The sequence below is a fragment of the Cupressus sempervirens genome, chromosome 4 (genome assembly GCF_028749045.1).
Source record: "Cupressus sempervirens isolate cs-2001-9-10 chromosome 4, ASM2874904v1, whole genome shotgun sequence".
Lineage (NCBI taxonomy): Eukaryota > Viridiplantae > Streptophyta > Pinopsida > Cupressales > Cupressaceae > Cupressus > Cupressus sempervirens.
This window is the reverse complement of record NC_143121.1, coordinates 558,969,822-558,987,000: the sequence shown is the minus strand read 5'-3', so window position 1 is coordinate 558,987,000 and position 17,179 is coordinate 558,969,822. Positions and strand designations below refer to the sequence as shown.

At 36.3% G+C, this 17,179-nt stretch overlaps 1 protein-coding gene across 1 annotated transcript in view; it reads left to right on the top strand.

Annotated features, from left to right (window-relative positions):
- The window catches only part of LOC149562421 (alpha/beta hydrolase family protein), a 65,894-nt gene extending 49,209 nt beyond the window's left edge, over positions 1 to 16,685 (top strand). Inside the window, exons 2-6 of the mRNA XM_089825929.1 lie at positions 15,170 to 15,254; positions 15,441 to 15,610; positions 15,721 to 15,992; positions 16,096 to 16,266; positions 16,432 to 16,685. Coding sequence (XP_089682055.1) covers positions 15,170 to 15,254; positions 15,441 to 15,610; positions 15,721 to 15,992; positions 16,096 to 16,251 — 683 coding nt within the window. The 3' untranslated portion in view covers positions 16,252 to 16,266; positions 16,432 to 16,685. The remainder of the gene's footprint in view (positions 1 to 15,169; positions 15,255 to 15,440; positions 15,611 to 15,720; positions 15,993 to 16,095; positions 16,267 to 16,431) is intronic.
- The last annotated feature ends 494 nt before the right edge of the window (positions 16,686 to 17,179 follow it).

Sequence of the window (17,179 nt, the reverse complement as noted above, 5' to 3'; positions counted from 1 at the left end):
GTTCGAAGAACTGGTTTGCTGGTACAGCAAAATTTTGGAAAGGGTTTTGGGTTTGTCTGGGTTCGTTTGTACAAAAACATGTAAAAATTATAAAAAATTATATGTATACATATTTATGAAGCCTAGAAGCATAGAGTGTCATAAAATCATATGATGTAAACTAAGTTAACCATTTAAACAAAAAAAACACCATAGGCATAAACTTTTAACACGTAAGTTGTAATCATAGCATGATGAACTTCTTTGCTCACAAAATCACCTATTTGCACACCACAAATGATGTTAGAAGCCAAAATAATGTACTTACATTCACTTTTTAGGGCAACTGGGACTCAAAAAATATAAAATTTGTTATAAAAAGTGACTTGAAAGTCGTCCGTCTACATAAATTTGCCCAAATTCATCCCAAATTCGATTTGGGCAGCCAAAACTCGCCCAGGTTCGAATTTTGGACTGCAGGTTTGAACCAGCCCAGGGAAAATCAAATCCTATCGAACCTGGGTTGAACCAGACTAGTATTTCAAAATGGTGCGAACCTAGGTAGGGTTCTTGGGCCAAAATAGCGAACCCGGGTAACTAAGATTCTAAGTGACATGCATTACAATATCTTGGTTTTCAAACGTTTAGCAATTTTTAGTTCTGTTTGGATCAGTAAAATGAACCATAATAATTGAAGTAATCATATGTTTTGAATAGTTTTGGTCTCTTAGTGAATAAAAACTCTTAGCCGACCACTTTGGAGGTTCGGAGGAGTTAAGAAAATTCAGTCATAAATTATCTTAACTATCATATTGAGACGAGCAATTTGAAATTTCCTTTATCCTGTGACATTCCTGTTTTCATAAGAAGTATGTGCATACCAGGTATTTGTATTGACCGCATGTTTTAGAGATGAGGTATTCTTCTAGCATGCTACGTGTTTGTAATGTTGGGAGTATTCAGTTTTTGCATGTGCCTTGAAAATTTTCTGAAACTCTTTTCAGTTTTGGCCTTGAAATCCATTTTTTATAGGGGAGAAAAACCCTAATAGTGAGCCCTAAGTAGAAGAGAAAAAACCCTAATCACATTTTACCCAAGGTCTTCTCTTTTTTATCATTACCTTTTACCTAGCCACATGAATCCCTTTTTGTTTTTAAGTTATGCCTGGTGGTTAGGTTTAATCACTTCAAGTCTTGACCCCGTGTTTTCTTTATTCATTTAATCGCTGTTTGTTCCCCATTTCTTCCTAAATTTTAATGTTCCTGCTGGGCCCCCTTTTATATATGATAAAAGTTAAAAGATCCAACAGCCAACGCTATATCTCATTTCTGACAACTCCTCGTAGCGAACATGCGAGATGAAAACATGTGGAGGAAGGCGGGACCAATGCATCAAAGTAATAAAGCAAGATCTATGGTTCTTGTGCGTTCGCTGCTTTGACGCAACCTTATAGCAAAGAAGTCATCAAGGGCCCCTTGTTTTCAAACAAGAATGAAGGAAATCAATGGCACACGTCTAGTTGCAGTTCAGAGTTTTCCAATGGCGATTAGACGTGATGATGATGTGTGGAATCTTATATATTCTAAGAATGAAATGGGACATGGGTGTCGTCAACAGAAACTTGGGATCTCATTGGGCAACGTAGTTGCTAACAATTCATGTTGACGTATCTTTGTTTATAGGGCAAAATGCAAAGGGAGATTGGATGGCTCGTGTGCTCTCGCAAAAGTTTTTTTTTCATAGAAAAGGGAGATCTGATGTGATGTGGAATCTTATATATTCTAAGAATGAAATGGGACTTGGGTGTCGTCAGCAGAAACTTGGGATCTCATTAGGCAACGTAGTTGCTAACAATTCATGGTGACGTATCTTTGTTTATAGGACAAAATGCAAAGGGAGATCGGATGGCTCGTGTGCTCTCGCAAAAGTTTTTTATTTCATAGCGAATAAATGAGATTGCGCCACGTGTTTCATCTTTGACGAAAACCTTTCACTTTGTTTTAAAATAAGGGATTGAGCACGAGTCTTAAATCTACAGACCTTGTTTAATCGCGTGATCTTTTTGAACCGTTGATGATGTTTTCTTTTAATAAGAAGATCTACGACCCGCATTGCTTCACTTAACTGATACAAGAAGATTGAGATAAAGCGAGATGATGACACGTGGCACCCTTTGAGTAGCGACGTTGGCAGTGGGACTTGATGAATCAACGAGACTTGACTGCTGATTGGTCCACGATTGCAAAGTGTCAGAAGGGGTCCATAAATAAAAAGGAAAGAGGGATATGATGTAAAGAAGATCTACGACTCACATTGTCTTGCAAGTCTAAGGACTTTGCTTTGAGATAGAGTGTGATGACACCACGTGTCCCACCCAATGTTGTGGCTTATAAGTCATGTTTTATGCATGGAGAAATTTTCTACAATCATGATTTAATACTGAACAAATCATGGCCGTCCGTCAGCCCAACGAGAGATTAGAAGATCGACGATCCGCGTATCATCTCAAGGAAAGGGTACTGGTCTAGCGATTGAGTGAGATGATGGCACATGTCTGGCTCATCCTTGCTTCAATGACTTTTCAACAGTCATTCGCATCGCTGATTCTCACACTCCTATTGGTTGGAAACTGGGCCTAGGTGATGTGTGGAATTTCAATAAAAGTCAAAAGGAGATCAAGATCGTCTATTATGCTAGTCGGATTGCATCTACGATCAAAATTCAAAATTAGAAGAAATTTAGCGAAGAAGCTTGCAATTTCAAATTTTACATATGTTTCACACAAATTCATGGTGTAAATTTCTTAATAAAGAAGGTTTCCCCTCATAAATGAATAAAGTTTCTGTGTTAAGACATCAAATGCGAAGGTTTCAATTTGCAGAGTGATTGAGTTGTCTGGAGCTATCAATTGCGAAGAGATTGAAGCAGAATATAGGTGAAGAATTTTCAGGTAAAATTTGACTCGGTGCTTTTCTTCCTCTAAAAAGGGCAAATTAGGTAAGTTGTGGACAAACAATTGTAAAAGTCTCGAAGCCCTAGTTTCCAAAATTTTATAAAGACAAGCCCTAGGTTTAGATATCAGAGAAATTGTAGAAAGATGCCTCCCAAAAAATATTCTGGCACATTTGAATATGAGGAGAGGAGAATGCAAGATGATTCCTCGAGCAATTACCATTATCCAAGGAGGGTAAAGAGGTAGCTGAGTTTTGGAAAACCTTAAGAAATGAAACCCGCCCTAGTTTGAAGGATAGATTTAGGAGTATTGCTGACACTTATATGCCAACCAAGGGTTTATAGATTTTTAGATGGTGGTATGGTCAAGCAAATGCGGAAGTCCACTCAATTTTGTATAGCAGCATGATTTAGGGAAACTGGTGGTCCTTATTGTGTTCGTAGACATGGATCTACTTCTTGAGCTGGTAGAAAGAAATGACCCCATAACCCATGAGATCAGGGATTTAGATGGAAATATCCTCCTCAAAATTGATGCATAATCTATTAGGAAGGCTTTCAATCTCCACTCAGCGGGTGAAGTTATTGACAGGGTTGACTTCAAAATGCTTGAGGGAGCTTTTGACCATGTAGGAGCTGATAGGTAGTAGAAATTAGTGGTGTCTTTTGTGAAAGAAGTTGATGGTGTAAGGTTATCACATTTGGTCATTTCACACATCATAGGGAATTGTGAGCATTACATTGATGCTTTCGTAAACACCCATACAACCTTGTATTAGGTCATAGGATTGCCTAATAACAAGAAATTTAGTAAGGCAACATTATGGATGTGTTTTGGACTCCATAAGGATGAAGATGCAGTCATCTTTGATTTCCTAGGCTATGTAAAAAAAACTATCAATGAAGCACTGAGAATTTTGAAAACAGGAAAGTCTTCAACCTTTGGATGGTACTCATTGCTAATGCATTTAATTCTTTTTCACAATAAAAGTTATTTTGCACAATATATGGATTTGGAATTTGAAAGAGATGGAGAATTATTGCTAGTCCAATTATGGACTACTATTTTGTCCTCTGATTGGGAAAGATCAAATATCATCTTATTTGAGAATGAATTTGGGATAGTGTCGAGGAAGAGAATTTTGCAAAATGTGAGCAATTTCCCTCAAGCTTCTAGGACATTTTTGAGGCCAATTGATTGTGGTGCAATAGCAACGATGTGTCACCAATGGGGAGATATATATTTCTACAAACACACAATAGTCATAAGAATATATGGTTTTCGAGTCAAGCCAAATATGTTGCCTAGGTATGTTCCTTTGAGAATGGGATTCTTAGAAGTTATCAGATAGATTGCAATATGGCAAGACACTGACTTCCCACCAAAGAAAGCCAGGAAAGTAACTTTCTTCCTTGACCTTATCTTATTTTATCATTTTGCAAAATGGAAGGAGGGCAGAGATCAATTGGTTCATTTATTAAGACCTTATAATATGAATGTCAGTTCCAAAAGGCTAAATGACATTGAGGGTTTTTAGACAAGGTTAATAAGAAAAATCAACATGAACCTCAGGGATGTGTATGAATTTGATTTTCTTGAAGATATCATTAGAAATGACGAGGATTTAGAATCTCAAAAGAGAAAGAAGATTGGATGGCATATTCTCCAAGATATGTTAAGTGAAATCCATGAGAATGACCCTGGTTATGGCCCTCTCTCAAATTGCAAAAGTCTAGAGCAAAGATTGAGGACAATCTTCAACAATTTCATAGAGATATATGGCACAATGAATGATAAATTGGGGAAGAGAAAGAAGACAGAGCTCACAGTAGTGGATAATGAAGAGTCTCAATGCTTTGTTACAATCCACAGATAGTCCCAAAGGAGAAGAGAGGACAAAAGAGAGCCAGAGAGGAGACATTGACCCCTGCTGCTGAAACAAGCCAAGAACCAAAAGCTCAGACTGGCTTAAGGATATATCAGAGAAGGAGGTTGGGAGAGGAACCCGTGGATCCCAATATAGTTGAAATCCCTCAAATGGAAGCTATCGCAGCAGAAGATCTTGAGAGGAGATCCCCATCTCCTAAGTCTCCTAGTCCACCTATTGCTCCTCATGCCATAGAATCCCGTGTTGAGGATATACCCCAAGGAAAGGAGGTGCAAGCCCAAAGGGAAAAGCCCACCACAGATTAGGAACACATCCAATAGGTAGAGCAATTAGGAGGATTGAATTTACCTTATGATGACGATGAAGAAGAAGAATATCTATACACTCCTAAAGAATTATTGAAAGGAGCGGATCCCCAAATGCCCCACAACCCCTGTTTCTGACATTACTATACAAGAAATAAAAGGTATTGTAGTTGGAGAACTGAAGGAGGCTTGTGATGTTAATGTTAATGACAATGAGTTTGTAAAATCAATATCTTTTAAGCAATTGTTGTGGCAACATTATAGAGAAGAGTCTCTAAAAAGGGTTGAAGAAAAGAGAAAATTGAAACCACATGTTGACCTTGACGACCTAGAGCAAGAAGTAAAAAATGAGATGATGATCATCTTTGATAAAATCACTCTAGAAGAGGGGAGATAGATAGTCAAACAAGTAGGAGTCCAGCTAGCAGCTAACCTCAAAATTGCTGATGCCATTACTTTTGACTCCATCATGAAGAATATGAGATTGAAAAGGCCACACTTGAAAGGGTTAGAAGACATGTCAAGTGGCACATATTACAGTAAAGATTTAGGTGCCTTGGCAACATGGAATCTTACTACATCTGGATCAGGCGGAGGAGATGAAAGAGGCACTGGAGTTACAAGAAATGTAATCATACAGAAGGGTAAAAGATGCAAAGTTGTCTGATTCCACCATCAGCTTGCAGGAACAAGTTGCTTACCTTCATGATGTTACACTAGATGAAGAAAAGATACATGAAGATTGCAAGAACAATATAAACATGTCTTTTCTGCTTATCAGCAAAAGACAAGAAACTATTGACATGCAAAACAAAATGAATTTGTTAGAAAAAAATATCTGAATTATAAGCTGTCAAAGTCCCTACTGTTGTTGAAGCATCTGCAATAAGTCAAGAAGACCCTTCCAAACAGTTGAGTATTGTGCCTTTCACTCAACAAGCTCAGTTGCAATAGAAGAAAACCAAAAAGAGCAAAAAGGATGATGCATTGATAAAATAAGTGGTGAATCTACAAATGCAGTTAGAATGTTGTCAGGACAAACATGATCATGATAGAGAAACTATTGTTAGAACTGCATTGATGACATTGCATGAAAGATAGATGCAAAATTGTTTAATTTCTATGAAGAATGTAAGATTCTATATTTGGCAATCAACAAATTGGAAGATAATAGAACTATGGCTAAACCCACATACAAAAAATGGATCACCAGGGTAGAAAAAATGAAGAAGGTTGAATTATGTGCAAGAATAGACCCTAATGCTTCTTCAAATGCTATGCCAACTGCAAAGATTGTTAAATCTATAAGGAATTTTTCAATGTTGCCAGAAAATATTGAAAATAGATTGATGGAATTAAAAGATGCCATAGAGAGTTACCAAGATACCTTGGTCCCACCATTCCTAGATATGAACAAGAGTGCCAAAGAATTTACTAAATGGAAAGTAGAAGATATTATTGAGGTAAGTAACATGGTGAAAACTATAACAAAGAATATGGATATGACACTTTTTCAGGAATGTATATCTAAATTGGTAAGTCCTAGTGCCTTTTATGAGAATTTTGAGGAGGAGGTTACTCAAGTTACAGTAAAGTATAACTCCTATAGGTAGGTGGCAGATCAAATCCTTGAGTATGTATGGCCAATTGATGGAGAATATCATGAATGCGTAAAGAAACATAATCCTGATGATGACTCAAATCATGAAGACCCATCAGAGTAACATGTTATAAAATCAGTTCTCTTGTTAACAAAAGGATATTCTGTATAAAGGTGATTTGTCTCACATGTCACATCAAGACAGTTTGTAATTTTGGGAACTATTGGTCTATCGATGTAAGTCTCATGTTGTAACAAATAAGTTGTCAAATCACTAGATGACATGTGACCTCCCATTTGAATCTTGTTGCAATCCTTGTTTCTATAAAAGGATTTCCAAGATGTGGAGTGAAGGTCCGAGATTCATTTTGCTGAACAGAGTTTTGTTCATGTTTTGAGTTGGTCCATGATATTGTATAATTTTGATTCAAAAGATTGAATGAAATAGTTAGCAGTTGCTGGTCCAATTTAGTTATCTTCTGATAGGGATTGTCATTGAATTGTATACATTTCAAAGAAGTTAATACAAAATGCTGAAAGTTGACTGTTCATTCTAGATCTTGTCTCTTCTTTTATCTCCATTTTATTCTCTAAGATTTAATAAGAAAAGTGTATTAAATTTCAGCTATAATTTTCTCTAAGTTATATTTCAATTTACTTTTGCTAATAATCTAATGGGTTATGTAAATGCTTAATGTAAATTGGAAGAATTTTATGGTTTTCATTGAAGATTTTGATAAATACGAGATTTGGAAATGAATATTGATATTCTTTTCACAAAGTGTCAAGATAGGTTCAGAAGTAGATGCCAAATTCCTGTGAGGTATTAGCCCAATAGATAAGGCACTAGTCATCCTTGAAATTGATCCAATTTGGAATATCTTATATGGTACAAAAATTCATATAAATCAATCATTTTACTATTATATTGTTGTAGATTTGAAACTTTAGCCTGTACTTGATTAATGGAGTTCTAGGGTTTGATAAAATAGCCATTTATCATCTCTTTTGTAGTCCTAGAACTAGAAGAATTAGGGCTAGATCATTTGTTATATTGGAGTTTATGTTGAGAGTTTGAGTTTTAAAGAAATAAAGATTGAATTCCTAAGTATATCCGCCTGAATTTTGTAGAGTTCAAAGTGGAGAAGACATCAGAGTCTTGTCGGTTGGTCCTTTTATTTTGTTTCTCAGAATGCCCATTATGGTCTCGAGCTAATTCCTAGGTATTATGATCTTGTAAAAGGTTGTTAAAATTTTGTCAAATCAGAAGTCAACATGTAGTTTAGGAGTTTCTAGAATATGTAATTTTATATTGGCATCAAAGTCTATAAATTCAAATCACATTTTGGGATACAACTGTTTCTTGATGGTTTATTTTCACAAAATTTTGAATTCCTATGTTCCACAAAGTTTTGGGTAATATGGTAAAATAATGAATGTGTTAGAGATCATAATTGATCTATATATACAAGTATACACAAGAATGTTTCTATAACGAACAAAGAGAGAGAAATAGAAACATTCCGGGGAGAGAGAGAGAGAGAGAGAGAGAGAGAGAGAGAGAGAGAGAGAGATTCCATATTGAACAGAGAGAATATGGAAACATAGAAGAGGAGTGACTATTAGAAATAGAAGTAAATCTACAGAAGAGAGAGAAAGAAGAATAGAGAGATTTAACTCTAATGCCCTCCCTTAATGATCAAATAGAGAGAGGGGAGTCCGCTTTGTATGTTCTGCAAAATTGGTCTGTGGTAGCATTGATTGTGGTAGGACGAGTGTTAGTACCTAGAACAAGCGTTTCAAGGTGATGGTACTCGAAGATCGTCATCATTCTATGCTTCCAGGTGTTGTAGTTCTTTCCATTGAATCGTGGACTACCTTCCAAGGAAAGATTGGTGAGAGATGCCATGAAACATTTTTGATGCAAAAAAAGGTGAATATCTGAAAAAGCATGAACTTCTAGGCAGATTGATGAAAGACCCATACAAAATGAAAGGACACCCAAAAGAGAGCTCCAAAAACCTTGAAAGAATTTGAAATAGATTTTGAATCCGTTGGCAAAAAAATCAAGGCATGGAAGACGATGCACCAAGAAAATTGGCGACTGCCCCAATTGAGATCTGCAAAAACCTATCTAGGATTTGCAAACAGATTTCCAAAACGATGTAACACCTGAGAGCTTTGAAAGAAACCTCTTTTTTGAGAAACTAAAAAAATTACAGACTTGATTGTAAAAATATTGTGGAAATCAAACACTTTTGGTCGGAAATCACAGAACGAGGGTTTTGATGAACCCTAGATGTCACCATTTGAAGTAAAGAAGCAAAAATACCTCCCAAAAAAAGTGATGCATTGCAGAAACGAGAGGCAGAAAAGAAGCAGGCCATAAATCAATCGCTTTGGAGGGAAATCTGGACTTGTGGGCAAAAGAACAAATCTGCAAGTCCCATGACCAAAACAACAGTAGAAATTGCACGGATTTGTAGAAGAAAAACTTCAGATTGTAGGTAACTAGGCAGAAGAATGACGAGTACAAAACAAAGAACATGGGCTGGAGAGAAGTAGATGTCATTTGCAGAGAAAAACTTTGCCAAAACAAAAAAGACGACGACCCAAAAAAATTGAATTCCTGCAAAAGAATTTTTTTTGAACACACCCAAGCAAAGGATGTTGAAAATCTCAAGTCTAAAATTTCATGAAGAAATTAAAGATTTTCAAAACCTATTTCGAAAAATAACTCGGAAAATTTCAATAAGGAAATTATTATTTTTCGAAAAAAAAGCCCAAGATCATAAATGATCTATATATACAAATATACATAAGAATGTTTCTATAATGAACAAAGAGAGAGAAATAGAATCATTTCAAGAGAGAAAGAGAAAGTTTCCATATTGAACACAGAGAGAATATGGAAACATAGAAGAGGAGTTACCATCAAAATAGAAATAAATCTACGGAAGAGAGAAACAAAAATAGAGAGATTTAACTTTAATATTGGATAGGGGACTAAGGACTTCGTTTTGGGGACTGTGATGATGGTAAGTGGGCTTTGAGATTGGAGACCTTTGATAGTGTTGAGGGGCAGTGCCCCTCACAAGGTTTATGGAAGCACCCCTATTATAGTACATGGCAGGGTTGAGTCTTGTAGCCCTCACCAGCAAGCCTAAGTTGAAGCTTTCAAAACCACACAAAACCTTCATGGAGTATGCCATTTTCTTGATAGTAGATGCTCAAGGATTTACAAAGTCTCCTTGCTGTCTCAAAGGATAGGGATAATTCTGATGGAAACGATGAGATGGTGAAATTAGAAAATGAGGACATGTTCTAGATGTTCTTGTACTTAAAAAGAATGTTATGTCTACGCCTTAGATGACTAGAAGGTATCTAAATTTTGAATTTGATGAAGACAAATGCTTTGTTAGAGAAAAAATGTAAGATTACCAAAATGTAGGAGGAAGATAAGAGAATGGCATGTAAAAATGCATGGCTACTTCTGCTCCACAATCTTTTTTAGTAACTTAATCTGTTGACATCAGTAAAATAGAGCATTTAAAAAAAATTCTCTTGTTTTTGGCCAAGTAATGTGAGGGACACCTATAAACTCTGGTGCGCTGAGGAGATTCAAGGCCATCATCTGAGGGTCCCAGGGATCCTGGAGTATGTGTAGTTCCCTAAACAGAGGGACATCGCAGGAACATCCCCTCACGGGGTTAGACATCTCAGAAATTTTTGCAGAAATATGGTGGCAGTGGCTGAATAGCAGGAAGAATGTTCCTTGGAGTTCCTGTCCCTTAAATATTTATTTTTCCTTCTTTCATAAGGGAAATGCTCCCTTGGAACACAGCTTTTTCTAATAAAGTTTTGACTTACAAGTGTATTGCCTTAAGGCTAATGTGAATTAAAGATTTTGTTGTCCAAAGAATTACTACCATATTATGTTATATATGTGTCCTCGACGATCTTGCAAATTTTTCTTAAGAGCATGTTTCTTGTGTATCAAGTTTATCTGTGTGCATAATACTGTACAAAGGAATGCGTACAACTTCTTCTGTATGCAGCATATGTGATTACATTTTAACACCAAAATCGATCAATTCAGAACATATATTGGTGAACAAGTGTAATGTCCTGAGGCTAAAACCAATCATGCATTTTTACTCCAATCTTCTATAAGATTGTTAGCAAAATGATCAGTCATGCATTTTCTTTCCAGATTGTGATTCTGAGTGGGATGCATTACGATATCTTGGCGGTGCAGATGTTTAGCGATTCTTATTCTATTTGGATAAGTTAAATAAGCCATAATGATTAAATTTATGAAATGTTTCAAATAATTTTGGTCTTTGAGTGAATGAAAACTATTAGCTGACCACTTTGGAGGTTCACATGAGTCAAGGAAATTCAGTCATAAATTATCTAAGACTTCATATTGAAACAACTAACTTTAAAATTCATTTTATCCTGTGACATTCCTGTTTTCATAAGAGCATGTACATATCAGGGATTTGTATTGATTACATGTTTCAGTGATGGGACATTCTTCTTGTATGGTATGTGTTTGCAGTTTAGGAGTTTGTGGAATATGTCATTATATATTGTCATCAAAAATTCAATTCACATTTTGAGATAGAAGTGTTTCTTGATGGTTTATTTTTACGAAACTTTTATTTCCTATGTTCCGAGTTTTGGGATGGGGGACTAAGGGCTTAAATTTGGGGACAATGATGAAGGTGAATGGGTTTTGAGATTGTAATCCTCCGACAGGGTTGAGGTGCAGTGCCTCTCACAAGGTTTAGGGACAGCACCCCTATTGCAGTACATGGTAGGGTCAAGTCTTGGAGCCCTCACCAGCAAGCCTAAATTGAAGCTTTCAATACCACACAAAACCTTCATGGAGTATGCCATTTTCACAATAGTAGATGCTCAAGGATTTACAAAGTCTCCTTGCTGTCTCAAAGGGCTTGGGGTCATTCTGATGGAAATGATGAAATGGTGAAATTATTAAATGAGGACATGTTGTAGATGTTCTTGTACTAAAAAAGAATGTTATGTCTATGTGTTAGATGACTCGAAGGCATCCAAATTTTGAATTTGATGAAGACAAATACATTGTTAGAGAAAAAAGTAGATTACCAAAATGTAGTAGGGAGGAAGAGAAGAGAAAGGCATGTAAAAATGCATGGCTACTCCTGCTCTATAATCATCTTTGGTAACTTAATCTGTTGACATCAGTAAAAGAGGGCATTTCAAAAAAAAATTCCCTTGTCTTTGGCTAAAGTAATGTGAGGGACACCTATACACTCCAGTGCGCTGAGGAGATTCAATGTCATCACCTGTGGGTCCCAGGGATCCTGGAGTATGTGTAGCCCCCTAAACAGAGGGACATCCCAGAAACATCCACTCATTGATGTAGACATCTCGTAATTTTCTCCACAAATGTGGTGTCAGTAGCAGAATGGCAGGAAGAATTCTCCTTGGAGTCCCCGTTCCATAAATGTTCTTTTTTCCATAAGGGAAATGTCCCCTTGGAACACAGCTTATTTCTAACTAGGTTTTGGCTTACAAGTGTATTGTCATGAGGCTGATGCGATTAAACCATTTTTTTGTCCAATTTTGTAGAAGAATTATTACTGTATTATGTTAGATATGTTTCCTTGACAATCTTGGAAAATTATCTTAAGAGCATTTTTCTCGTGTATCAAATTTATCTGTGTGCATAATACTCTTTACAAAGGAATGCTTACAACTTCTTAGGCAGCATATTTGACTACAGTTTAACACCAAAATTGATCAATTCAAAACATATATTGGTGAACGAGTGTAATGTCCCGAGGCTAAAGCAGATCATGGGTTTTTTTCTTCGATCTTGTATATAGGATTGTTAGCATATTGAGTTACAGATGTTTGATCATGCTTATTTCTTTCCAGATTTTGATTCTGAGTGAGATGCATTACAATATCTCGGTGGTGCAGATGTCTGGATCAGTAAAATAAGCCATAATGGTTACAGCAATCATATGTTTCGAATAATTTTGGTTCCTCAACGAAAACTATTGGGTCCATTTGGTGGCCGAAATATGATTGGAATAGGCATGTGTAAATTCTTAAAATTTCAAATTCTCCGTTTGGGTGCACCAAATCGGAATTGTGAATAGGAATACATATTCCAATTTTGGCCCAAAAAATGAGCATTTGCAATTCCACCTAAATAGGTGGAATTAGAATACGTATTCCTATTCCAATTTTATTTATTTTAGAAACCATAAAATTTTGGGTCTGAATTCCCCATCAAATTCCGACTAAACCAAACAAGAATAGGAATACATATTCTTATTTTCTATTCTAGAATAACAATTCCAGATTACATATTCCTATTCCCATATTCTTATTCCTGCAGCCAAACGGACCCTTAGGCGACCACTTTGGGGGTTCACAGGAGTCAAGGAAATGCAGTCATAAGTTATCTAAAACTTCATATCACAGCAACTCATTCAAAATTTCCTTTATCCTGTGACATTTCTGTTTTCATAAGGAGTATGTGCATATCAGGAATTTGTATTGACTACATGTTTCAGAGATGAGGTATTCTTCTAGTATGCTACATGTTTTTAGTTTAGGATTTTGTGGAATATTTCATCATATTGGCCTCAAACTCTATAAATTCAAATCACAGTTTGGGTAAAACTGTTTGTTGATGGTTATTTTTACAAAAATCTTATTTCCTATGTTCCACAGAGTTTTGGGTTGGGGGACTAAAGACTTTGGTCTGGGGACAATGATAATGGTGAATGGGTTTTGAGATTGGACACCTCCGATAGGTTTGAGAGGTAGTGCCCGTTGCAAGGTTTAGGGCCAGCGCCCCTATTGCAGTACATGGTAGGGTTGAGTCTTGGAGCCCTCACCAGCAAGCCTAAATTTGAGTTTTCGAAACCTCACAAAATCTTCATGGATTATGCCATTTTCACAATAGTATATGCTGAAGAGTTTACAAAGCCTCCTTGCTGTCTCAAAGGGCTAGGGATCGTTTTGATGGCAATGATGGAATGGTGAAATTAGAAAACGAGGACATGTTCTAGATGTTCTTGTACTTAAAAAAATAATGTTATGTCTATGTCGCAGGTGACTAGAAGGCATCTAAATATTGAATTTGATGAAGACACGCTTTATTAGGGGAAAAATGTAAGCTTACCAAAATGTAGTTGGAGGAAGAGAAAATGGGATGTAAAAACCCATGGCTACTCCTGCTCTACAAGATTTATTTGGTTAGACAATCTGTTGATATCAATAAAATAGGATATTTAAAAAAAGATTCCCTTGGTTTGTTTGCTAAATGACTTTTGGCTGAAGTGATGTGAGGGACACCTATACACTCTGGTGTGCTGAGGAGATTCAATATCATCACCTGAGGGTCCCAGAGATTCTGGAGTATGTGTAGTCCTCTAAACAGATGGACATCCCAGAAACATCCCTTCATTGAGATAGAAATCACAATTTTTTCCAGAAATGTGGTGGCAGTGGCAGAGTAGCATGAAGAATTTTTCTTGGAGTCCCTGTCCCATAAATGTTTATTTATTTATTTTCAAAAGGGAAATGTCCCCTTGGAACACAAGCTTATTTCTAATTGGGTTTTGGCTTACAAGCGCATTTCTTGAGGCTGATGCGAAATAAGCATTTTTTTGTCCAGTCTTATAGAAGAATTACTACTGTATTATGTTAGATATGTTTCCTTGATGATTTGGCAAAATTATCTTAAGAGCATGTATACTGTGTATCGAGTTTATCTGGGTGCATAATACTGTACAAAGGAATGCTTTCAACTTCTTCTGCATGCATCATATGTTATTACATTTTAATGCCAAAACCGATCAATTCAAATCATATATTGGTGAACAAGTATATTGTCCTGAGGCTAAAATCAATCATGCATTTTTTTCTCTGATCTTGTATAAGATTGTTAGCATAATTTATTAAAAACTTTCAATCATTCTTATTTCTTTCCAGGTTTTGATTCTAAGTGACATGCATTAGTATTACAGTATCTCAGTGGTGCAGATGTTTAGTAATACTTATTTCTGTTTGATTCAGTAAAATAAGCCATAATGATTAAGTATTCATATGGTTTGAATTATTTTGGTCTCTCAGTGAATGAAAACTCTTAGCTGACCACTATGTTGTTCACAGGAGTCAAGGAAATTCAGTCATAAATTATCTAAAACTTCATATTGAAACAAGTAATTTGAAATTTCCTTTATACTGTGACATTCCTGTTTTCTTAACGAATTTGTGCATATCAGGAATTTGTATTGACTACATGTTTCAGAGATAAGGTAGTCTTCAAGTATGCTACGTGTACGTAGTTTAGGCAATTGGTCTTTGGGTTTATTATTATAATATGATGTCAGAAGGTTGCATGATTGAAAGTTTTAAAATAACTATTGTTCCAGGGACCGGAGACCACACATTTGAACGGCGTTTACGCATGGGTGGGCCATTACTAAAAAGTAACACTGCAACTATGGTGCTTGAAAGGTTAAAATCTTGTCTACAATATTTAGAGATGCACTTGGATAATTTGTTCGATAATAAGTCTGTCTGGTTAATAAAAAGAAAATGGGATATTTGGGTATGGATGCGACAAGATTCTTTCTTATTTGTGAAAGTAGGTAAGGGTTTGAAGGATCAACAATCATAGTTTGATATAATAGTTTACTGCAGCCCATTCTATGGAGAGCGTCGTCCTCAACTACAATATGGTTCAAAGCTTTTGTGTGTTAGTGATTTGCTTCTCTTGGGAAGAGCTACTATTGAAGAAGCCTGGACACTTCTATACTGGCTAGAGAATGATGCTGGATTTAGCAAGACAGGTGTCTGTGGTCTGAGCATGGGTAAGACAATTTCATGGTCTTATGTGTTCTAACAGATGCTGCTATAAGTTCTGTAGATTAATCTTTAACCAGAGATATCTAACCATAGGAAGATTTTCTGTTTGTCATAGGTGGAGTGCATGCTGCAATGGTTGGTTCATTGCATCCAACTCCAGTGGCTACTTTGCCCTTTCTAGCTCCACACTCTGCCGCTGTAGCCTTCTGTGAGGGTATTTTGCAGTACGGCACTGCCTGGGATGCACTAAGAAGAGACATGGTACAGAATAATGGAATGACTGTTGAGCAAGTGAGGGAACGCATGCGTTCAGTGCTATCCCTAACTGATGTTACACAGTTTCCCATTCCCAAAAATCCTTCAGCAGTCATTTTTGTTGCTGCCACTGTATGTCAACTGCTCTGTCTTTTCATATGCAAATGAATTAGATGCATTCTAATGCTCACTTATTTTTACATTTTAATGTCTTGATTGTATTTCTGGTATTCAGGATGATGGCTACATTCCCAAGCATTCTGTTTTGGAACTTCAACGAGCTTGGCCTTTCTCAGAGGTGAGGTGGGTTACTGGGGGCCACGTTTCATCATTTTTACTTCACAATGATGAATTTCGAAGGGCAATTCAGGATGCGCTTAATCGCTTGTAACTGTCGGCACACAGGGTATTGCCTCATCTGACTTTAAGATTATTTGTTTCTAACTAAATAAATTTAAGGCAGTTTCAGGAGTACAACTACATTGATTTTTGCACTCTTAAGTAGAAAACATAATATCACAGAAGTCAATAAGAAAATTAATCGTCGTGGATTAATCACTGTGATGTACAGTGTACATAAGTGACAGAAGTGGTGATGAATAACTGGAGGCTTCTTATAATTGTCGATATCAGCCTTTCAGTTGTGGGAGGCATTTATGGGTGCAGTTGTTTGCTTGAAAGATATTGTAATTTTAATTTATTTTTTCATTAATGAATCTTTTGGCTTAGTTTCTGCTAAAGCCAAAATGGAAGTCCACATACAGAAAAATTTGCCTTGTATAAAAATTATGATTCATTTAAATAAAGAATAAAATTTGTTATCCATTCTGAGGTGACATGCAGACGAGGGCAAGTTGTTGAGGGCTTTCGGGGATGATAAATGCCACAAGCAGCTCCTTTGCATGTGAATGTAATTATGACAATTTTTTTGAACTGTTGTTTCTTTGTGGAGGATACTAGATTCAATATGATTGTGTCATGACAACTATATATTGTATTGAAATGCTGCCATACAATTGTATTGAAATCCATTGCATCCTTTGAAGATAAAAACTTAAAAGACAGCATGGTGATTTCCAAATAAAAGAAGACATTACGTATATTTTTAAAAATGTTTTCAGAACCAGCAGTTCATCTTTATGCTTGTTCACACTTAGATTCTTTGCCATAACAGGCCACTTCTCTCTTTTTGTTGGACTTGATTTTCTCATTTAAATATGGTTGGTAGTGGCAATCAACATTTTATGTCCATGTCTCTAGCCAAACATGACTGGAAAGATTGGGCTCTAGATAGAAGAGCATGCTCAAATTGCTTGTGG